This window comes from Haemaphysalis longicornis, unplaced genomic scaffold, assembly GCF_048455015.1.
Source record: "Haemaphysalis longicornis isolate Haplotype H1 unplaced genomic scaffold, Haemaphysalis longicornis Haplotype H1 scaffold_7, whole genome shotgun sequence".
Classification (NCBI taxonomy): Eukaryota; Metazoa; Arthropoda; class Arachnida; order Ixodida; family Ixodidae; genus Haemaphysalis; species Haemaphysalis longicornis.
Genome location: NW_027526422.1, coordinates 129,790,114 through 129,813,780, shown reverse-complemented (window position 1 = coordinate 129,813,780; position 23,667 = coordinate 129,790,114). Strand labels below are relative to the sequence as shown.

At 45.6% G+C, this 23,667-nt stretch overlaps 1 protein-coding gene across 1 annotated transcript; it reads left to right on the top strand.

The window, feature by feature from the left end:
* The first annotated feature begins 472 nt into the window (after positions 1 to 472).
* LOC144146530 (uncharacterized) lies at positions 473 to 23,483 on the top strand. The gene is made up of 5 exons (XM_077678472.1): positions 473 to 499; positions 5,906 to 6,042; positions 18,169 to 18,236; positions 20,290 to 20,373; positions 22,463 to 23,483. Exons 1-5 carry the CDS (start codon positions 473 to 475, stop codon positions 22,600 to 22,602), a joined length of 456 nt encoding a protein of 151 aa, XP_077534598.1. The 3' UTR covers positions 22,603 to 23,483.
* Positions 23,484 to 23,667: the final 184 nt, after the last annotated feature.

Below are 23,667 nucleotides of genomic sequence, written 5' to 3'. Positions count from 1 at the left end.
CTGTCCTACTGCTACAGGAAGCCCCTATCACTTCTGTTCCCCGTGATAATGTTTTTATGTCTGCGGTATTGGCCCATTGCTTCTAATGTGCCTGCATGCAAATCCAAACTTCAGCGTCGGCCTTGGATACGACAGTAAGCGCAGAACTTACGCCCGGTCACCTGAAAGCTCTACGAGGTCTCCTGAATAAACACAAAACACTCATTCTCCAGTCCTGGGGCATACAGAAGCCACGACTCACCGAATAAAAACGGATGGGTCCGGCATTTTACGTCGTCTCCAGTACCTCGTTTCTTCTGCTGAGCGTAAAGTGGTACACGACAATGTTGATGACATGCTCAAGCGGGACATTGTGCGTCCATCATCGAGCTCCTGGTCTTCAACCGTTGGTCGGGTTAAGAAAAAGGACAGTTTCGTGCGATTCTGTGTCGATTACAGCGCCCTTAAAATCACCTTATTGATCCATTGTGACATGGCTGAAGCGAACGCCAAACCGCAGGTACCGATTCGCGTCGTACACCCAGAGCCCAAACATTCTGCCTACGGAGTGCGCACGCGAGAGATGAAGTAGGTATTTTAGAAAAGTGGCGCGAACCTCAAGAGTAGCACACACTCACGGTGTTAAATTAACCAACGAAAGAATCCATCCCAAGAGAGCTTCGGGTTCAAATATCGTCGTCGTTAGACGGAGGGGTGCATGATTACTTTTTGGTTTGCATCGATTGCTTAACCCGGCGGATTGCGAGATGCGGGGCAGCCTCTAGGAGTGCTGCTGTTACGACTGCGAGAAGCAGCGAAACACGGTGGCACGGCCTATATGGTGTTGTCGTAAGAAACGTACGTCGGAGCAATGCTTCAGCGACAGCGGCGTCCAGCTTCCGCTTCTGGGGAGGGTTGGGGGAAGGCAAAAAGAAGCGACCTCGAGAAATGAAACTCGTGAGAAGCCATTAGGTGAAGTTTGAAGTTTATTAGGAAGATTGCACATAATACAGTACATACATTGGTAAAGAATACAGAAAGAGGTCCCATAGTTTATCACTGTGGGGGGACCTCTTGTTAAAAAGTACCTAAAAAACGGTAAAGCAAGATCAGTCAGAAGAGATAAGCAGAAATATGAAGTAGATTTATACACAACCCAAATGGACATGGTATAACGGTATAATGAACAATTGCGATGATCGTTCATTAATGATTAGGCCAAAATTTCAGAGCGGAGGTTTAAAAAAAATGACACGTCACTGGACATCAACAGTGTCGAAATATAGAACAACCGAGTTTAATTGCGCCAAAACAGCCTAGGCTCATTTGTTCAGCCTTCATAAAGAAAGCAGAGCATCAAAACAGAATTAATGTAAATTAATATTACACAATAAACGCATTAATGGGATCAGTCAGGCAACATTATTGTTATTATTGTGTTATTGCATGAAATGGTAATAAGCAATATGTTTTTGAAATTGTGCGTGTAACCTAAGCTCTCTCCGCTAAGCTGTCAACGAAAAGGGGGTCGGGGCCCCGTCAAGCTGTTCAAACAGCTTTTTGTCTCGCCTCCTCCTGTAAAAAAGGAAATAAAAGAATGAATGAATGAATGAATGAATGAATGAATGAATGAATGAATGAATGAATGAATGAATGAACATGCTTTCACTGGGATGGATTAAAAAAAAATTGCAACACAGAAATCAACGTCGGCGAACTGGAGACATACAGTTTCCCGGATTTTATACACTTTCCTTGGATTTATAGGGTGAGAGTGAATGAAGGACTATTTAGGAAGAAACATTTAAGTGATCTCTTAATGGTTGATAATGGCTTTCGACTTTTCAAGGCTACCGGCAGGTTGTTCCACAATCTTATCATGTTGAATTCAACTGACTGTTTTCCGTGGTACGCGTGGACTGGAGGAAACAAGAAATTATTTAGCATTGCCAAACGCGTGTTGTTATTGTTGGTAAGACTTGTTCGCCCTATTACATAACGAAGGTGAGAGTGGCTGAGTGAGTTATGAGTGGTAATTCCTAAGTTGTACAAAACGAGCTCACTGATTGGGAGAAGGTTGAGTGATCGCAAAAGAGGGCTTACATGGGTGTATCTTAGGCTAAAGGTGATTATTCTGGCTGCTTGGTTTTGAATATGCTGCAGTGACGCAAGGTGAGACGAGTAAGTGTTCCCCCAAGATGTTATGCAGTAATTTATGCGACTAGGGATGAAAGCACTATAAAAAGTAATTAATGTGGGCAAGCAAAATAACGCCGAGCTTTCACCAGTACCCGAATTCCAAAGGCTGTTTTTTTTACTAAGTAAGAAATATGTAAATTAAACTTGAGGTGCCTGTCTAGTTGAACATTAAGGAAAGAGCTCTGAGAAGTACTTGTTATGTGGTGCGAGTTAATCATAACAGTGACACTATCAGTGTGCTGGACACTAGAGCCGAATATCATAAATTGAGTTTTCGTAAGATATATTTTTAAATTATTTTTTTGACACCACAAGTTAAGGTTTCGGAGGTCAGAGGTTAATCTCTCAGTTATGGCTTCAGTACTTGCATGGGACGTAAAACTTGTGGTGTCATCAGCATACAATAGGCATTCCATTTCCCGGCTGAGGCACTGCGGTAGATCATTAATATATAACAAGAATAAAATTGGTCCTAGGATGGAACCCTGAGGAACCCCAATGTTAATTATTTTGGTATCTAACAGCACATCAGATAAAGAAACAATTTGTTTGCGGTTAAGTAGATAGCTTTCAATCAGTTTCAGGGGGGCCCAATTATTCCATATGAAGCAAGCTTACGGAAAAATATGGTATGGGTAATCGTGTCAATGGCTTTGGCAAAGTCTATGAGCACAGACCCTACAATTTTTCCCTGGTCGATTTCTTTTTTAAGTTTGTTAGTTAAGGCTATTAGAGCAAGGTTGGTTGGTAAGCCATAACGAAAACCCAATTGCCTTTTGGTTAACTTACTCTATTCTTTTGTTCGAGGTAATTAGATAAACGCTGTTGGAATAATTTTTCAACACCTTTACTGAGAAATGGAAGAATTGAGATCGGTCGGTAGTTTGAAATCAAGGTTCTGTCACCCTTTTTAAACACAGGTTATGCACTTCGCGAAACGCCACTACGAATATTCGCCTTATGGAAACAGTCACGTTTTTTTAGCAGTGGCGGAGGGGGAGGTGGGTAGGTTGGTCCTGCACCGACATTAAAGTTAAGCTCCTAAAATGCGACTAGGCTGTATGTAAAAAACCGACAACGTGAGATTAACCTTCTTTTTTTACATGCTCGACTCAGTCTTGTGCCGGCACTTGCATCCGGGCAAGTATCGACCGATACAAACCTGGTTTACTTTTTTTTCGTCTTTACCAATGAAATATTCATTTGTGTGCTAGCACAGTGACAGTGAGTAAGAAGATCTTTACGGTTAGAACCTAGAAAATATCGGTACGGTGAAATCATAGGTAGCCGAAATGATCGCTGGCCATGTGGGGACAGAACGACGAACAATAGAAAATTAATATGATGGGATGAAGTCAGCGCACAATTTTCTTCGATAATTTCTCGTCGCAGTTTGTACGAACAATATCCCCATGCGTGATTCCAGCGATAGGTTACCTAAAGTGATCGCAGTTAGGGCTCACATGTGTTTACGTACTAACCTTCACGATGAAGGACAAACCAAGGTTATCATAACGACCGCTGCTGTACACAGCGGGGGAACATTGGACCAGCTAAATGCAACTAATACAAAAAATTCCAGTTTCACGAAGGCCAGTGCCATATTTTTTGAAAAAAAAAACTAATTTTCGCGACAATATTTCTCAACTATTTCCTGTTGCTACTTTCGCAAAAGGAAGGGAAGTTGGTTGTTTTTGTTTTTGTAAACCCTGCTTTGGTAAAAAGTGTTGAGCGAATCACACTGAAAATATTGCCAACCACTGTCGCAGGTCGGAATAGAGACGCAGAAACGTGATAAATAAAAATTAAAAGTAGTAAAAAAATCCAACAAAGCAATCGCAAACTCGTTTTCGGAATATAGTGCGTACATGCGTAGACCGCAGCCACGAGGTTAAAAAGTAAGTAGAGGTAGCGGCCTTGTAAAGCAAGGTTGAGCTGTATAACGTTTATTGTACAAAACAGAAAACGCTATGAAAACAGCCTCACTCTCGGTAGTAGGGGCGGCTCAGATACAGTCTATTTTTGCGCTTTTACCGAGAGCGTTATTTACGTTGCATTAGAAAGCGGACCTGATTGGGCAGAGATGCGGGATGCCTGAACTGTTTGCCGGAAAGATAAGGTACTGCGGGAGTCAGAAGCGCACATACAAGCCTTGCGCTGAACACTGAGTTAGTGGGTGCGAATCAAGCACCACAAACAAGATGGTCTTACTGTTCTCTCCTTTCCTGTTTTGCACATTCATGCCCGTGGCTATCAACGCGGAGATATGCGGCGGAACTAATGGTCAGCCATGCAACGCATCAGCGGGGAGAAAACATATTTCCTTGATCTCTGCGAAAACTTGAAATAAATCTACATCAGTCTAAGTACGTATTGTAAAAACAACGTTCGGAAATGAAGCAGGTTGCAATGTCTAGAAATGCACAGCAGTTTCATTCATGTGCCTGGATTTCTCGATTAAAATCTTTAGCCCTGCTTAGCGCTGTGATTTTTATTTTATACAGACGAAACCCGTTGGTACGTACCGGGTTAAGATGATTTCCCGATTACTACACTCTCAAATGCGAGCACTACAATATGCCCCATAGCTTTTGGGAGTTTTTCTAGGTGCGGAGTACCTTGGGGCCACACAATATTCGTCCACGTCAGTGGGCATAGCATTTACAATCGAAAAAAAGCACACAGGCACTGGGAGGTTTCGAGCCTCTGTTTGGTAGACCAGAGTTAGTGTCAGTCGTATTACCCATTAGGCTACGACCGCGAGTTAGTACCCTGGGAGACAAACGGTTTATTCTATCGCCTGTAACGGTGGGGAGTACCTTAGGACCTCCCAATGTCCGTCCGCGTCCATCCGTGGGCACACCACCACCAAGTGAAAATCAAGCGAAATTCGATTTGAGCCGTGAGTTGCAGTTTTATACAGGGAATAGTCAAGGAGCAACTCACGACTAAAATCAAATGATGGTTGGGGCACACATCGGATATCACTCGGGGTGCAATATAGATGTGATTTTGAGTACCCGAACTCCGCACCCTCACCCTCATCCACGGAGTGGAGATGCTGTCATTTTTTTCCATTACTGCGTTCCCGGATAGCACAATTTCTATGCTCAAAATTTAAAAATTGTATGCGAGGACCACCTGAAGATACGTTTTTATGGAATTCAAAACCAGCTGACTATCGAGGTGCAGATCATTTACAAGTTTAGGACTCCGTTCTCATCTCGAAAAAAAAAACTTGCAGTAGATATTGTTGCACATATATAAGACCAGTGTTCACTTCCAGTGTCTTTTCAATACGGGTGCTCTGTGAGATGCCGACGCACGTCAGTATTTTAAAGATTCAAATGATTTAGCATATTGCACACAATGAACGCATTATTCAACTTTATTGCTTTTTGGATAAATGCTGGTTTAAGTGGTGGTCTGCCCTCAGCATGTGGCTCAAGGCCTTTTCCTTCAGGGCCATCAAAGTTACGCAAATCTACGCTTTCGAAAATGAGCAAATATGAATTTGCCACCAGCCAGAAAGAGCGCACACAAACTATAAAAGATGTAATAGATTTCTTGTTCATTTCATAAACCAAAACGCTCGTTAAATCTGCGGACCAATTTATGACCCGGTTTCCCAAAAAAGGGCGGTTGTTTATAATTATCAGTTGCTATAAAAAGCAACGTGATTACGCTCGAACTATGAAGCAATACCGTATGTTCTGTCCTCTTTTAGCTGTACGCGGACTTCGCAAGCGTCTACCTTGCAGCCGCCACGTCAAATTTGACCCAAGGATTGTGCATTAGCCTGGAACGCCAGCCAGATGAACAGGCCGTCACCGTTCATTACGGACTGGGGAACGGATCAGAAATGTGAGAAATGTGGCCAATGTGTTCGGTTTGATGTCTTGCAGTAGCGTGCACTCAGTACAGGGACCACGCCATGCACTAACTAAGTAGTTGTCAAACACGACTGACCACTGAGAACGTTGTTTTTTATAAAATAACACACCCCGGGTAGAACGACGACTGGGTGGGCACTGGGCATGGCGTATAATCGCATCTTCAGCGTTTAGGTAGCTTTTGCCTGCCAGCTAAAACGACGGTGAAGCTTTCTTCACATGCGGCGTCAATCGCCGTGGAGCCTAAATTTCTTTCATCGGCTTTTTGCTGATAAAGAGACTTTCGTTAGGACAGGGAAAGGAGAAAACTCTTGCAGGGAGGCAGAAGCTCTTCGAAGCGTGCATGTTTGGTAGGGCCTGACGTAAAAGCTGCGGAGAAATTCATGTTCCGGTCTTGCTTCGGCATTTCCCCCAGCGGTATAGGGTGTGTTTTAAAAGTAGTTTCGGAGTAACTGCTCTTCGATGGAGCAGGGTGCACTGCGCCAGAGCTCGGCGACAGCTCCCAATCTGGCAGTGACATTTAACATAAGTAAAATTGCCGCTTGGAGAGTTTCGAACCAAGGTACTTATAAATGTGAGCCACACAGAACACCTCGACCACCGTTTCTTTTTGTTTTCTAAATAATATTTTTTCGATGAAATCACTGTAGGAAATAACACTTACACAGATATTCACACCTCTGTACACATAGATACTGATTGGTAAACAAGGCGAAAACGAAGGCAAAATGAATAAAAAATAAACACGTGTACCACTCAGGGCAAGAGTCATTTTGTTCGTAGATAACTTTCAGATTGAACATCATTTGCCAAATGTGTGATCTTGAAGAAGTCATAGGCGATTGAATGCAGTATCACCAAACTTCGACGATCTTCGCTAAGTCGAAGTTAACCTTGTAAATGAAAGGCGACCGTCGACTAATATACGTGTATTGTTGCGCATAAACTAAGCACTGCAAGATAATTTTGAGGATTACATTTCAAGAAGCAGCAATTAGATGAATACCAAAGTACCCTTCTGCTAATTGCGTAATTGCGCGAATTAGAAGGTCGTTTGGTGAAGTAAATTAAAGAGGGAGGTAACTTCTCATAGGCAAAAGGGGAATTAAGATGACAATGATGATAATGAAAGGACATGTGCACACCACTGGACACGAGCCTTTATTGACACCTCGTTATTACGGCGCATAATACGTAGGCACTGGTTTTAGCCCAAGTACCGCTCAAAAAACTTCATTTGTACGCCTTCCGCGGCGATCGCCTCTGCCCATCTACATTAAACTGTCGCAGACAACATCGCCGTAATTGTTCCACAGTTCACCAATAATGCATTCGTATTCGGGACATCACAGATTGCTTAGGTGTCCGGAGAGTTCTTGAAATAAACAACCCTATAAATACGCAATGTTTACAAAAAGGGTTTATTCGAACTCATTAAACATAAACGCTTAAGTCTCGCATAGATAACTTTAGGCAGATAGCGTTCGGCCGCCATCACTGTAAATCTTACTAGAGCTAAAGCATAAGCAACCGCGTCTGTATGTCTTGTAGCCTGCGATGCACCTTTTATTTCATGCCACTTCATACTGAATGGCCCGGATACTAGATTCTTGGATACAATACCTATGCTTGGACGTATGTGATATTTCGCACGCGAAAAAAAAAAACAGAAAAAACTACTACACACAGACGGTTGCTAGAGTGCGGTTGAATAGCTATACACCTTTGCTCGCAGTAATCTCACTAGTCTGTTGATGCTACTTAAAACAAGAGAACTGGTATGACCTCTAGCTTATTTGGGAATATGGAGAAAACATGGTATTAACTTCAGGTTACTTTTGCACGAAAAGAAGCTTCCACATCGTGCGAACCGTCGGAGTGACTAGATTAAAAAAAAACGAACGTAGCAAAGAAGACCTACAGGAATACCCTCACACGCGCGGACGCAACAAGTAAAAGACGCCGTGCTCAAAAATCATAGTCCGCGGCATCCACGCGATTCCGACAACTGCCGAGCCCCACAAGGACTGAACCTGACAGAGACCAACTCAATCCCGACATTATAAACAGAACTTATGAGCTTTTTTTTTCTGCCCCCCCCCGCCCCTTTCCCACACAAAAAAATACGTTTTAAGAAGCTTGGTCATTAAACTCCCCTTCAATGTTGTTTCGCATGCTTCTGCGTGCTGTATACTTTTTTGATGTAATTTAAACGCAATGCATATTTTCAGCTCAAATATTTCTACATGCATAGACAAAAGAACACCATTTGACCATTTAAACAATTTTTATTGCTGGTGGGTAAACTCTTGTCGGAGTTGGTAATTCAACAACCACAGACATTTTCCACAATTATAAGCGAAGAGTTTTTAGGTTAGGGCTCGGTGTGTTTTTCATGTCAGTCAGCAAAAACGACCAGCAGCAAAGTAGCTTTAGGTTAATGCTCACCAGAAAATGCGTGTAACCTTTGTTTTACTCAGCCTTTTCCAAAACAACTTTATTGGAGTGGGCCATTAAGATGATTTAAATTCTTCCGAGTTTGTTTTACTTGCCATTAACGACTTCAAAGACAAAGAAGCTCATACCCTCGGTTTAGACTGCTCTTGATGCTTTTTTATGTTTCTTTTATGGTTCTTTGTTCAGTATCTCCGTGAAATAGATTAGTGTGACCGTGAAGGCACCCGAAGTCGGACAGTACTCATCAGTTTTGCTGGAGTGGACACTGACAGTCTGCCTGACTCAACACACGCGAACCACCTCGAGTGTTCGGCTAACCTTAACCGAGAAGTTGTGGCCCTTGCCGCGTGGCAACTGTAGCTGCTACCGCTGTGGTCCCGACTATTCTCCTCTCCACCATGCCAACTCGAGTACCTGCAACAGGACAGGCTAAAGACGCAGCTAAAAATCTATGAGAGACCCTGCCGGAAACCAAGCTATAGCGCCTCCTCCTCGCTCCCACGCCGCGGTGTACCCTCACCAAAGCACGAGTGACAGAGCTTATTTTCAATAGGAAAAAAACACGGAAACTGCTGACACTCATCCGGAGATCCTTCCGGAACACCACACCATGGAAGACGACTACAACAGCGGTCGTTCCTGCGCTCCAGGAAGACCGTCCGCAAACAAGAAAATAGTCAAGAATAGCCCAAATCTTTAAACACACCCCTACCCCAGTTCAACCTGGACGTTCCAATACAGCCAAAGAACCAATGCGTAAACACATCTCTCAACCCTGCGAGGGGCCCAGAAACGTAACAGCAGCTAACCAATCCCGCCGGCCTATCCTACTCAAGCTCGCCGACAGCGACACAAAATTATCTACCGCCCATCCGGTGTGGCTTTGCCCGTCACACTAGCCCGAGAAAATAATCCCGCTAAGATATGCCACACCTGCGAACGTACCTTTGATAGATTTCTACACCCAAGTTACCATTCCCAGTGTGATCAAAACCTGGTCGTCGCTATTCGCAAGCGAAGGCCTGGCAGCACCATCACTAAACTTAAACTCGAAGGCCAGCCCTACGAACTATCTGCGTAAGTCAAGCGCCTCTATATACATTCCGCGGGGTTATTCACGGCCTCAGAAATCTCGCAGCTATTTTAATCACCACTGGCCTCCCGATTATTCATGTCAGGATGGTGGGACGGCGTTCTACCGATGCGGTAACAATTCGAAGAACCCGACGTTTTTTTACGTCAAGAAACTCTGCCCCTTTACCTGATGCCGACCTTACAAGGGAAAACACCACTACGGTTTTCTCTGCGGGCGCCTGGTCATAGACTGGACGTATGCCCTACTACGGTTAAGAATCTCTGTCCCTGGTGTGGCTTGTACAATCCGCTGCCTGATAGCCAGGCGCCAAAAAGTGCAAACTATTTGCTGTGTCAAACGAATCCGCAAGCAACGACTACGAAGGCAAGATAAAGCCAACCCCCCCACTGCATGACCTCAGGAGCTAAGCGGACAAGACCAAAACAAAAAAAAAAACTTAACATCCATGGGTATGCGGAACCCTCTAAAGGACAGGGAACAATGCCCCCATTCCGGCCCACCGAAGACCCACAAAAGAAGCAAGAACAACCAACAAGGATAGCTGGGGGCAGACGATTACCACTCCTCATCCTCCCATTGCTCAACCTCTCCCTTCACACCCTAGACAATTTCTCAGCAGGCAGCAAATACGCAATAAAAACAACCTACTGCATTGCAGCCGCCCTCAACAGCAAAGACCACAACTCAGATTTACGAGGACGAAAATGGTGGCAACCCAGGATGTACTTCAGTGTCCAGATAGAGCCAATCATACATGTCATTGCAAAACAAGATGAAGTTCAATTTAGCCTCGTCACGGCAAACATTACGGCAAGCATAAACTTGTTAATGCAGCTAGGCGGAAAGACAAATGAACGCGTAGCTGCAATAGAACCCCGCATGGCAACCTTAGAAGAAGCACTTCAGCAACAACTGTCCTGCTTCGACTATGCCTTTAGGCAACAACAATCGCATGTCGAACAAGATATACATCAATCACTCGCACAGCTTGATAGGATAGATCAGCAACTCTCCAACCTAAAAGAGAGGAGTGATCAAGCTCACAAGAAACAAAAAACATCCCTGACGAAAACTCAACCTGCATGACACCCCTTCCTTCCGGATGACCGGTCTGCAGAATACTGCCCGAATATCCAACAAACTCCAAATGTGGCTTTGAAACAGCAAATCCATAAGTAGCAAAAACATAATTTTGCTCAGTACGTCCAGTTACAAGACCCAAGTGTCATCGCAATTCTGACGGCTGAGACAGGCCACAACTATCCCCGTGGTTAAACACCCATTTACTACAGGCATGTACCGCAGTCTACTAATCATCTTCAGGAAAGACCACACCACAGCGAGGACCATTTTCCTTCGTTACTGCAATGCATGTTTATTGCGCTGCTGCCAAAGACAAAAGTCCGAGCAAGCCCCTACCTCTTGAACATCTAAAGTCCACCACATCCATCCTTCCTCCGTTCGAATCATCTGATAAAACTAGCAGAACAGCAAGCACGGGGGGAAAAACCCCTCCTCTTAGGTCACTTCACTGCACGCCATGTAACCTGGGGCAATCGCGTAACCACAAAAAAAGAAGCAGACGTGCAATACATGGGACAGCGATGTCAGCTAACTCTCTAGAATGACCTAACCACGCCTACCAGAATATAAAATTGTGTTGGCCGTGGTGGCTGAGTGGCTTAGGCGTTGTGCTGCTGAGCACGAGGACGTGGGTTCGATTGCGGGCCGCGGCGGCCGCTTTTGTGATGGAGCCGAAAAGCAAAACGCCCGTGTGACTGAGACTTCGGCGCACGTTGAAGATCCCCAGGTGGTCAGAATTGATCTGTAGTCCTACGCTACGTTCGCGCTTTATCGCCTGCGTTGCGGCGGAGCGCTAAACCATACAATCAAAATCAAAATAATGTTTCCTGGGTCACAACCCCTGATATAACCTTCCCCTACACTATCAGAAACCTGTAGTGGCCCCGACTGGATGAGACATTTGGGAGCGACCACTGCATAACGGTATGTTGGTGCCCTTCACAGAACCACGACACGCCTAGGAATATGAAAGATACTGACTGGAAGGTATTCCGTGAGGACACCAAACCACCAACTTTATTTCCATCGAGCAATGGTCTAAAGAAATAAACCTATCAGTTTCAAAACAGACCAAACCAATTCAGCTTACTTCCGATTACCATAGCTCTGATCCGCACCTCCTACACCAATGAAAGATTCGAAGAGGCATGAACAAGCGATGCTAAAAAAGAAAAAGCAACAGTGCCCTGAAGTTTTGCGTAGGCCAAATTACTGTGGAGGTCATAGAATATGCACGTCACCTCAGCTGAAATAATTGGAACAAATCTTGCGACACAATACTAGGCACGCAGAGAAATTGCCAGACTTGGTACATTCTCAAGAAACTCATCGGCAATACGGAAACGAAGGCAGTCGCCACACACCATGTACGCCGAAATATTGCCCGATATGAAGGGGATGATCAACTGCTCAGAGACCTGGCCGGCAGTTACATAGGCCATATCCCGCCACACCTGCTCTGCTCCACTCCTACACTGTTAACCCCAACCCATACTTTGACAGTCCCTTTACGGAGGCAGAAATCACCACGGCTTCTGGCAACCTGCAAGCGACAAGAAACACAACGCCTGGCCACGACAAAATCAACAAGACACTTAGACACCTGGACTCTGATTCCATAGAATGCGTACTGCAAGGGTCAACTATCCGCTTTCTGGAAGCACACCGACCTCAGCCTAATTCCCAAACCTAAAAAACCCATAAATTTCGCAAATTTACGTCCCATCTCTCTGGCATCTTGCGGGGGCAAATTATATGCACAATTGGTGCGCAATAGGCTTTCTTCTTACATCGAACAGTAATCACTGTCCTCACAGCTTGTATGACTTTTGCTCCCACATCTATACTCGATATACTCCTACAAATAAAGGAAGACGTCCTCTACAAAGTAAACAACCTACACCCAAGTGACATTTTGTCCCTTGACGTCAAAGCGGCCTCCGATTATGTCGCACACCACGCTATGTTAGGTCTACAGTCCAGCCACTGCGGCAAGAGGACATACAAGTTTGTGAAAAACGTCTTGACAGCCCGCACTGCGACAACTGGCATCGGAAACCTCAGAACAGACAAGCTACCGACTCCCCCGAAAGGGCTCTGTCATATCGCCGCTGTTTTTCAATCTGGCCATAAAACGCCCACCCGCACCATTGAAGAGTATCACAGGCGTCAGCCACGCTATCTACGCCTATATCACAATATGTACATGCGCGGGCTCTGCCGGCTAACAGCAAGAAAAACTGCAAGAAGCAATTGAAACCACGCAACAAAACTTCCGCCGATCTGGCTTTCACTGATCTCCAGATAAATCCAAGTTAGCGCTTCTTAGAAAACAGACCAGAGGCCGATCCCCGTGCCCATTCCCGATATAGAACTTCAGATAAACAACGCTCCGATTCCAAATGTCAAAACTTTCCGCCTACTAGGACTTGCGTTATAGCCAGACTAGACAAGGAGAGCTGCGGGCTCCCAGGGCATGGCAACGCTTCATAACCGGCTAGCCACAATCGATCAAGTTCCACATTTCATCCGCCATGTCACCAATAGTCGACGTGGATTCAAAGAATCGCACACCATTAAAATTGTACAACCGTTAATAACGGGTAGAATTACGCATGCAATTTCATATCTAGCAAATAAAAACAACAAGAAAAAAACCTAATATCTTCATGCCAAACCCTGTTTTTCCTCGCGTTACCCGTCACAGCTTGTAAAGATAAATTACTGCAATTAGGCTTGCACAAAACTTAGAGGAATTGGCTGAAGCCCACGAAACTAGCCAATTGCAAAGCCCAAAATTCACCCAGACGACAAAACCCACCTACAAAAACTGGGTTGTGATGTGCCAACAGAGGATAACGCTGACAAACGAATTCCTCTGCATGTTAGAGAGTAGATCACTTTGGACCCGATACCAAGGAACCTGCATCCAATTCACAAAACAAGCACGACGCGAGGCAAGAGTTAAAGCCCTTGGAACTATATACGGAAAACCGCCTGACGACAGGTATGCAGACGCATCAGTATACACCAGTCGAGTAGCCCACGCCATCAGCATAGTTATTAAAGGCCAACTGCACTCAATTTTTTTTTTGTCCAAATAAGTAGTCTATGCTCTTAAAATCACCATGGCGAAATCCTTAGCTTCGTAATCACAGAGAGCGCTAGGTACCGCCGTTCAAAGTACCTCCGAGCAGACGACGTTTGCACCTGGCGGAGAGTCGCCGTAACAAGTTCCGAGCGGCCTGTGACGGAGGTTGGGGAACCTGTCCCGTGAAGCTCGCGCTTCTCCGGCGACTTGCAGGGCGCTCCGCCGGGCGCAGGGATGCGTTCGCCCGGGGTTTCTCTGCTACACCAGCGCGCTGTACCGGCGTCGCCATCAAATGTTTAAACTAACCGCATACGCAGTAATATCCCCCATTTTTCTCAATGCAAAAAAAAATGTTTAGAAGCCTAAACCTATTCAGGCGCTTGCGAACGTGTTGGAGTTAGCAAAACTCTTTTTACTTGAAAATAATATTTTTACTCAAAGAAAAAAACAGCGCGAAAGGAGCACTTGCCTTACATTTGTCATTCCTATTGCATTTACCACAGAAAAAAAAGATATATTATAAATTATTGACCACTTGCACTTCCGCGTCCAATATTGGCCTCATTTGGGCTGGCCCAACGCCACCTCTATCCTTTAGACATTTTCCAAAAGTTTTACGACCCAAATAGAGTTCTTGTACACGCGGCTATAAACATTTGTGCGACTTTTGTCTCCCTAGCTAAGTGAACCCAAATCAGCCTTTCTCGTAGTAACAAATACACCCGCACAAATATTGGCCGTCGTATTTGGGAAGTGCGAAAACTAAACTGCTCCTCTCCTAAACAATAGATTATATTTTTGTTCGATTCCCAAGTGAAGTATTTACTTTGAGCGTTAGATTTAATTTATTTGAAAGTAAAACATTTTCAACAGTACCTGTCTCTGGTTAAAGTAGAAAATAGCGGTAGATAGGAAGTGTTTTCGTGTTTTAGTGCGTCATTTAGCTCTGGAGGCGGGCTTATAGTTTCAGATCCCTTTTATAATTCTATTCTCGATGTGCACACAGGTGGAAAAATACTGGGCCGATATTCACGAAGCTGTTTGCATGTAATGTATAGTAGAAATAGTGATTTATCTCCGCCCGCGTGCGATTTGTTCCCTTCAGAGAGGGCGACGTGATAGCCGAGGGGTCGGCTATAATAAAAGATGCTTTTCGATATCGTATACGAGCAAATAGCTTTGTAAATGAGGGTCCGTTTTTTACTCGCAATGCCGAAAATTGCTATTCTGGCAGTTATTAAGATGGAAAAAATTACTGTCGGGCGGTCTACTTCATCTCGATTGATAGCAACGGGATGCCGGAATTGCGCCCAACTCCATTATCATGGGAAAACGTTAGTGGAAGCTCTTCTGTGGAAATAAAAAAGCGAAACGCGGCGCTACCACGCGCATTTGAAGGCGGCTCTGAGCGGCCGCCGGCTCTGGCGCGGTCGCTTCCGTTCCCTCACGTACGTCACGTCCGGCCGCTGCTATGGGCGCCTTTTCTATTCAGTTTCGGTTCCGAAAACGCGAATGTCGCGAGCCGTTTGCGTAGCGCGCGTTGATGTTTGAAGCGCAGTATTTTGCATTTCGCACCCTTTTTATGTGAACTGTTAGGTGACATTATTTTTACGTTGTCGAAAATTTGAGTGCAGTTGGCCTTTAACCAGGGACTGGAATTTGCCTCTGCTGACATACATTCCACGGACATCCACGCCGACGAAGAAGCAGCCATTGTTGCCCTTGCCGTCACCACAGATGTCACCGACACATGGCACTACCAAACTGTGTGTCTAAACTTCCTAGTGGCACGCATTTTATCAGCAGCTGGAAACATTCTGCCTACCGAACTTGATTTACCGGATATTTTCATCACTTCAACACCGGCACATTCATCCCTGGAACGGAGTGAGACGACTTGTGCCGCAGCCCGAGGTCACACACACCAGGCGTCTCCTTCTGCGATATAAGCCAGTCTTTGCGTTGGCGGAACGCGAGAAATTATTCCCAGAAGATACACTGACATCGTGGAATATTACCGCTTGGGACAAAAAACCTTCCCACCTACACGTATGAACATGCAGTTCAATTTTTGCGCGTTCGTTGATGCTTTCTCTAATCACAGGCGTACCGTAAAAGCCTGTGCTATTTATTATAGAAACAAAGAATCAAAGTTTCCTGGAGTGAGCTGGACAAAATACATAACAACACACAGACAAGTGTCCCAAAGTCAATGAAAGTACCAGGACCTTCGGACTGTGGCTGATGTTTGCCAACCTCACCTACTGAGATAACACTTCCTATGGATGAGTAGTTGTTAGAGCACACTATGTGTCACAGAATTGAGCGAGGTAATAATTTAGTGGCCGATGTCTCGGACGGGAGGAGCGACAAACAACTCCCCCTTACGTGCGAATTCGAGAATGTGGTTCGGACCTGCTAACCGGCGATAGGTCCACGCCTGATTGGCCGCTGGCGTGAGGCACGAGACGGGGCACGGGAAAACAGTTTCAAAACAACGGACATTTACTTCACATTCACAGGAAATTCGAAACAGACAGACAGGAGGGTTGACGAGTTAATACACACTGCAGTTGACACCCCGTTGGGGTCAGAGCTGCCAAGACACCGACACGAAGTACATTAATCACAATGAAAGAAAAGGTACACGCCGTTACGAGCCCGAGGAGAAGACGACAGTAAATGAAGGGGACAGTAGAGTATACAATAGGCGGGGTTGGAGGCTTCCCCCAACTACTAACAATAGGCCCGCTAGAAACACATACCGCGTGGTGCACTGAAGGAGGCGGATAAGCCCGTGCAGTCCGCTTAGGGAAATACAACACAGAAGATGAATAGGAAGAGTCCGAAGAAAGATGGAGAAGGGGAGAACATCTTAGCTGCGGTCCGGCTGATGGTCTCGCCGGGGTGACGGAGGCTGTCGGTCGTCTGTGGTGGGGCACCGCTGATCAGCGACGCAATTTGGGTGAACTCCGGCCGCGCACTGTCGCCTCCTTGAGGAATCTTCGGGGGCCCGAAGTTCACCGCCGTCGTCGCTCGGCCTCCCCAGCACAGCCCTCAAGGCCGACGCCGCGTCCCGGCCGTACGTCCGGCCACCACCAGTTCTCAGCCCATTCTCCCCGGAAACCCCGCGCTGCACCACGCACACAGTCCACCGGGCCGCGCGTCTTCCGAGAATTCCCGGGGCGCAGCCTTCAGTAGGCCGCGGCACTCTCGCCCACCTCTCTCCCCGAAACACATGGCCAGCCGACCCGGGTGCGACAATGGCGGCGAGAACATTCCTTCGCTTTGCGGTACGGCTCCTCTCGGCGAACGGCAAGAAATGGCGAGCGGCAAGAAAACCCGTCAAGGAGGGACATGAATTTCGCGACACTATGTTTGTAGAATTTCTTACGGGATAGTTCCAATAAATGACGACATTCAGCCGTTTCCCAAAACTACACGCCATCGAGAGGAGCGCATGTATTCACAGTACGCAGGACTTTACAATTGTTCACAACTCCAAAGGTAACTAACAAAGTCTGTAATGGAACATATGATTGATATATTGATTGATTGATTGATTGATTGATTGATTGATTGATTGATTGATTGATTGATTGATTGATTGATTGATTGATTGATTGATTGATTGATTGATTGATTGATTGTAGGGTTTAACGCGCCGACACAACGCGGGCATTGAGGCGCGCCGTAGTCGAGGGCTCCGGAATAATTTTAGCCACCTGGGGATCTTTAACGCGCCCCAAAATCTCGTACATACAGGCGTTTTTGCTTTCAGCCACCATAATAAAAGCGGCGGCCGCTGCCGGGAATCGCACCTGCGTCCTTATGCTGAACAGTACAACGCCTTAGCCACTGAGCCACCGCGTGGGTGCCACGGAACAGATAACTCATCTTGTGTTGTACGCATTAGTGTCAGTAGTATAGTTAGTTGATGTGTAATTTATAATTATTGAGTTGGCATTGATATAGTTAAATCACTCCAAATTTTTTTCTGTCCCTTCTTTAGGCTGTGCACCATGCTGTTGATTTTTAGCCAGTTTTTTTCGAAAGTTCTGGCCCTTCTTTCGCTCAGTAACAATGTGGCCTCAGCTGCAAACTATCACCGGCATTGAGCACCCTTCGTCAATGACAAACCTCAGCTGGTTTTGGAAACGTGGCTTTCGGACTACCGTTATTTCTGCAGTTTTTTCCCAAATTATGTAGCTCGCCTACTTAGTAAAAAAACCTTATTTTTAACACAACATTCAAATGCCACATTCGCAACGAGATTTTTATAGTTTTTCTTGTACTGTGCCGAATTCTATACGCGGCATAGTGTTCGTCTAACCACGCTTCTGACTACCAAAATGTGCGTATCTTTTCAGATTCCAAGATGAATTCACTTATACGGTTACTGATGCTGCCGATGTGATTAATATCACTTATGAAAGTGGTAAGTAACAGCGGTTATTCCAAAAATTCTACAACTTTCTGACGCAGTCACAAAGCCGATCATTCGTCCTGTGTTTCTTTTACCCAATGTCAAGAATGACGGTCCCGGTATAGAGGTGTGTCTTGCGAGAATCTCTTCAGATCGGTGTAAAAGTTCTTCTAATAGGTGCATACTATTGTTCATTGTGCAACCTATGTGTTCATTAGTTTGACATACAATCATCGAAAGGCCTGCTTGGCTTTTGTGCCTTAGCGCCACTAAACACAAGCACAAACACCACCATGAAAGTAGGACACCATCTGGGCGCCTCCGTTTAATACGAAACGCACTACGCCAATTCGAGGAAGGACGGTGTAATTTCGCTGGCAGGTCGAAAATTTCTGGTTTTGTGCTGGGTGCCCCCGCTCACGTGGCGCCGCAATTTCATGCTGGATATGGCATACGAGATGGGTGACGATGTTGGCTGCAGTGTTACAGCGGGCAAGACTGGTGGCTTGGCTGTTGCGGCTAGGCCGAGGTGGCGGCCGTTCGAGCACGGTTTGCGTTACTCGGTGTGTTTTGCACGGCTGGCGGATTTTGCTCGCAGAGGGCGTGCGATGAACACCCTGTTGCGGGCTTTCGAAGCGTGAATAATCCTTCCAGAAGATCGACTCGAAAAACCAAAAAGCATATAAAACACAAAAAAGGCATTTTAGACGTTAAACACGAGTATAGGCCCATATAAAGGCACAATAAAGTTTGGCTTGTGATGCTCGCATTTCTAGTTCATTCTTATATGCTGAATAGGCCGCATACGGACTCAATAGAAAAATAGGCATTTCACATAAAGTTCCGGTCCGTGGTGATGGGTGTGCTCGAAGTTCTTTCCTGAATGCCGAATCAGCAATAAATGAAATACACGCTGAGTGCATAATTGTGATCCGGGCTTCAAAAAAAAAGTTTCTGCGTTTTTGCGGCCGCCCCTTTCGATAGGGGCGATTTCAAGTGCAAGCCGAATGAACTTCGCAAGCGTTGTAGTCCCACACAAGGGTCGAGCGCCAGGCCGGGGAGTCGCTTGTACCTATTTTACCGGTAGGTGCCCTGCACCACCAAGGCACACGAATGCACATGGTGCCTTCCACAGCCACGGTAGACGCTCAACTCGCTACCGACTGTGGCAGGACATTCCGCGAGACTCTTTCACCACCGGACTATGGTGCAACGCGGCATGATGGCCGAGCGCCCCGCCAGATGGACAAGGGTCAGGGGAACCTCGAAAGGGTAAAGGCTGTTAGAAATGAAGCAAGTAGTAGAAAAGTCGGGGCAATGTTTCGAACTGCCAAACGATACAGTCGGGGTGAGGAACTGGTTGAACTTCTGAAAAGAAATAATCTGGGTATAACGAACACAAGTATGCTGCTTTAAACGTGTACGCGTCATATTGAGCTTCCCTTTGGGAGGGAAGGGGGGAAGGGAAGGAGCCGGTCAAGCTTTTCCTACAGTATTTTGTCCTTCTCTCCCTCATCTAAAACGATGAAATATGAAGGAGTTATTATTATTGTTTTTATAACAAAAGCCAGAAGTGCTCCATTTCCCAAAAAAAAAGAGAAAAACTCGTGGCTGTCAATATTATGGGGTCAAGAAAATTTCTTCCACTGTAAATAGTAAATCAAAAGCGCATGTGTGAAAGATTTGATGTGAACCCATATCTTCACATTGGCAGCTTGATGCGCTAGCACTTCGCATCGTGAGCGCTGGATAATACGTTATGATGGTTGTTTCTTTATGTTTAGCACATACGCACATTTCCGCATGCCTACAGAAATTTTTTACCGCGCCTAAAAGCACTATTGCAAAGAAATGGGCATATCTGATAACTGTAGTTATTTTTATTGATTAGAAGAAACCGGAAGGCAGCCGCCTAAAGTAGCGGAAGAAACTTTATAAATAGGAACATCGAGTTGGTGATCGCAGTACGCTGCTTGTCTTGTGTTTTTGTGCTCTTCGCTGCTTGTGAAGGCAACAAAGCCAGTTTCATACATACTCTGTTTATCGTCGACGTCTGTATTTGCAGATCCCAACACTACTCGCCAAGTCCAGGTTCCGTTTGCGGACTATGCTGCCTGCTTCGTTACGGAGTATGATTATCCATTTCCTGGTAAGACGAGTTTACGTCTCGAAACCAATGAGTGTCGTACTATTGCTCTTGTCGCTACTAAAAAGATGTATAACAGTTTGCGGATACACAAGAAAAACTAAGGGTGAAAATTATATGTGCAGTCGCCTGAGAGGCACATGACGTAATCTTCTGGTATATTTTTACGGTAATTAGGCGGAGTTGGTGTGAGATGGTGTGAATACAATTTTTGCATCGTGCGGTAAAAGGACATAAAAGAAAAATGGCTGGGCAAGCGGTCACTGAGAAGAGGAAAGTTTTTTGGAGCGGACATACAATTGGGACTCCGTCAGCTTTACTAGGTTGCAGCTGTGAGCACTTGATTTTAATGACATAGGCTTTCGTAGTGGCAAGAACGGTTTAGGTGGCGTGACTTCGGTGGAAGACGCCCGACGTGTATTTGGTTCAATATGCACGTATAGGGTAACGTCAAGGTAAGTCATCGAAGAAAAAAAGCTCTTCGAAGACGAAAATACAAAAAGACAGGATTCTCCAAAGGCATGTTCAAAAATTGATACAGTTAAGCACGGAGCACATCAACAGGCAACAGGAGTCCTCATTAGAAGGTCCAGAAAATAGCTGCCCACTTGTCGGATATTTTATGGAGTATTCGCTCTTTACGCCACTCTTTCGCTGAATTGCACTAGCATATGTGGCCGCTGTTTATTTAAAGGGCGAGCACATTCACTATACTCTGAAATTTCCCACTAAGTGTGTGCGTTTGACATTTTTTTCTGAATAATGGCTTGCTATGCCCTTTTTCTCACTTATAGTCTCCTGTCACGCGGTCAGCAATGAAAGTAGATCGACCATATTTAGGCTATGAAGCCGACTCGCCAACGTTCAGCCTGCACTAGCGCAATCTGTTGGGTAATATGATAGAGCCGGAAGCGAACCTCCATTCGTTGGCCACCGCAGAGATCTCCTCATCGCTGTCGTTGTTGACCCATTTTGCGGAGTACATTCTTGTCTTTAGTTCAAGACAGCTATTTTCTGTTTGTGGCGAAAAAAATGTATAAAAAGAAGCCGTGGTTGATTCCTGTGTCATAGGAGTCGGTAAAACACGAAAGTGAAATGTGCAGCGAAATCTGTAGCTGAGCATGATTTGTGGGTCGGCGGCAGTATCGTTCGTGTGCTTGGGGAGCGACATCCTGCTGGCGGGTGGCTTCGGCAGAGGTGTGCTGGCATCATTTCCGTGACGGATATGAGGTCAGTGAAACCTTGGCGTATCCCGGCATAAAACACGTTCGTGTTAAAATATAAAACTCGAAAACGAACAACCCTAATAATAACATACTCTTTAGTAAAGGTTGCTTCCCCGCAAGAAGACCCTATGTGCAAGGGTGCACCCTTTACAGACTGCTTGCTCCGTTGTCATGACGTCACTTCCGTGACGGATATGGCGTAAGTGAAATCTTCGTGAATCCAGGAATACAACACTCTCGTGTTAAAAACACAACGCATGTAATAACCAACGTTGCACGCTTTCACCAGCACAACCACCGTCAATGGGAGATTTTTTTTATAGAGAACATACTATATTTCATCTCACAAGCTAGCTGCAGCACTGTGGAGGCTACATTGTTGTCCCCCTCAGGGCGCCCAACTCACCGCGAAGGAAGCGACAAAAGGCGCCGGGGCCGTGCGGTGCCACTTGCCGAGAGGGGAGAAGGGAGTGTCCTTTCAGGGCCCCCTTCACGGCGGATTAGGCGCCCTCAGTGGGCGCACTATTGATAACAATGTAGCCTCCACAGTGCGGCAGCTAGCTTGTGAGATGAACTATAGGTCTGTACGTTACAAGGAACCGGTGAGGTGCACAACATTCTTGTGACGCACAAGAAATCGAGGAGATGACCGGTGCGAGCGCCTGGAAAGGCAGGCAGAGTGTGACTTTGAGATAGGGAAATGGAGCGCATGCCGGGAAACGGACACTGCAGCTCTTAAGGAAAGCGCTCGTGTTGCGTGACCACAGCGTGTATGATACGTTCCGAAATTCGGCACACGTACACATTGCATGTGGGCCGCAATATGGTGTCAGAAGCTCCTGAATTTATTATATTGGTTCTCGCAGGCTGCCGCCTGTGGTTAAGCGATACCGCAACGAGCGACCAGATGACTGCATGCATGAATGGCCTCGCCGAGGTTTGCCAAGGAAGTACCTACGATACCTGGGACGAAGAGTTGTGCGCTTCGACTACGGAGTCTACTTAACCTTCGGAGCAATCTGAACCCTCGGAGCAGTCTGTGGCGCATTTAGTTTTCATACAAAGCACTACTGTTTCGGAAGAGCGGGCGCGAAAGCATTTTATCCGCGCATGGTCTTGGGTGCCGGCAATCATATTTTCACTAATTATTGCCTAATTATTTCTTATTCTCAACTGGAGACCTGTTACTTATTAAAAATACCTTAAACGCACGGTGTTGAGACATGTTTGCCTTTTCTGTGTCTGCCGCGTCGACCAAGAAACGATCTGAATAGTATTCGCGATATAGCAACTTTTTTTGGTCATGTTTATTATGCCAGTAGTTCTCGGTAGAGAAGTCTAGAGGCTAGAGTTTCATACCGATACGTTGCGCGAGGATATTGTGCGGAAGAGCTTCATTTGCAACAGCGCGGTAACGGAATAATGTGCTCTGAAATTACAACACTTAACTTGCGAAGCAGCTCAATACATTTCGTAGTTCCAATAAATTTTCTTTACTTTATCATTTGATTTGCTATGTGCACAAGAAAGTGCAAGAACTGTGGCACAGGTTTGCGGGGCGGTTTTTCTTTGATGCACGCAGGAGAAAATAAACTCACTTGATTGCACGTTGAACGCAAAGACCGGAGCTTTAATGTATGTTTGTTTATTGATTACTTTACCTGATCTGATGTTGTCTCGCGTTTGTGCGAATGAAAATTATGTGTAACCGATACTCTAGCGCGCTTCCTGTTATTGCAAAAACTGCCGATTGTTTGTTTTCCTCTTATTGGTGATGTGTTTTTTCTTAGTTGCCCTGTTTCATTTTTGCAGAGTATGCTGCTTTAAACTTGAACGCGTCAAATTGTACTTCAAGTTGGGAAGGGGGCGGCGGCGGGAGCTAGTCTAGCTGTTTCCCTGCGTCCCTCAAATGGAGGAATTGAAAACAAAGGAATAGTTAACGTACGCCGTTCTGCCGGCGCGATTGTTAAGCTGTAGTCACAAGGACCCGACATACTGCAGGTGTCTGCACATTCTTTGCTTGCACAAATAAATATCTTCTTGTATACTAAACATATTACCAGCCACAACA

Excerpts from the sequence above, each read along its gene's own strand:
- LOC144146530 (XM_077678472.1), top strand. The coding sequence starts at position 473 with ATGGCTGAAGCGAACGCCAAACCGCAG. Across the intron at positions 6,043-18,168 it reads CTGGGGAACGGATCAGAAAT|ATTCCAAGATGAATTCACTT; the intron begins GTGAGAAATGTG and ends GTATCTTTTCAG. Across the intron at positions 20,374-22,462 it reads GTATGATTATCCATTTCCTG|GCTGCCGCCTGTGGTTAAGC; the intron begins GTAAGACGAGTT and ends TGGTTCTCGCAG.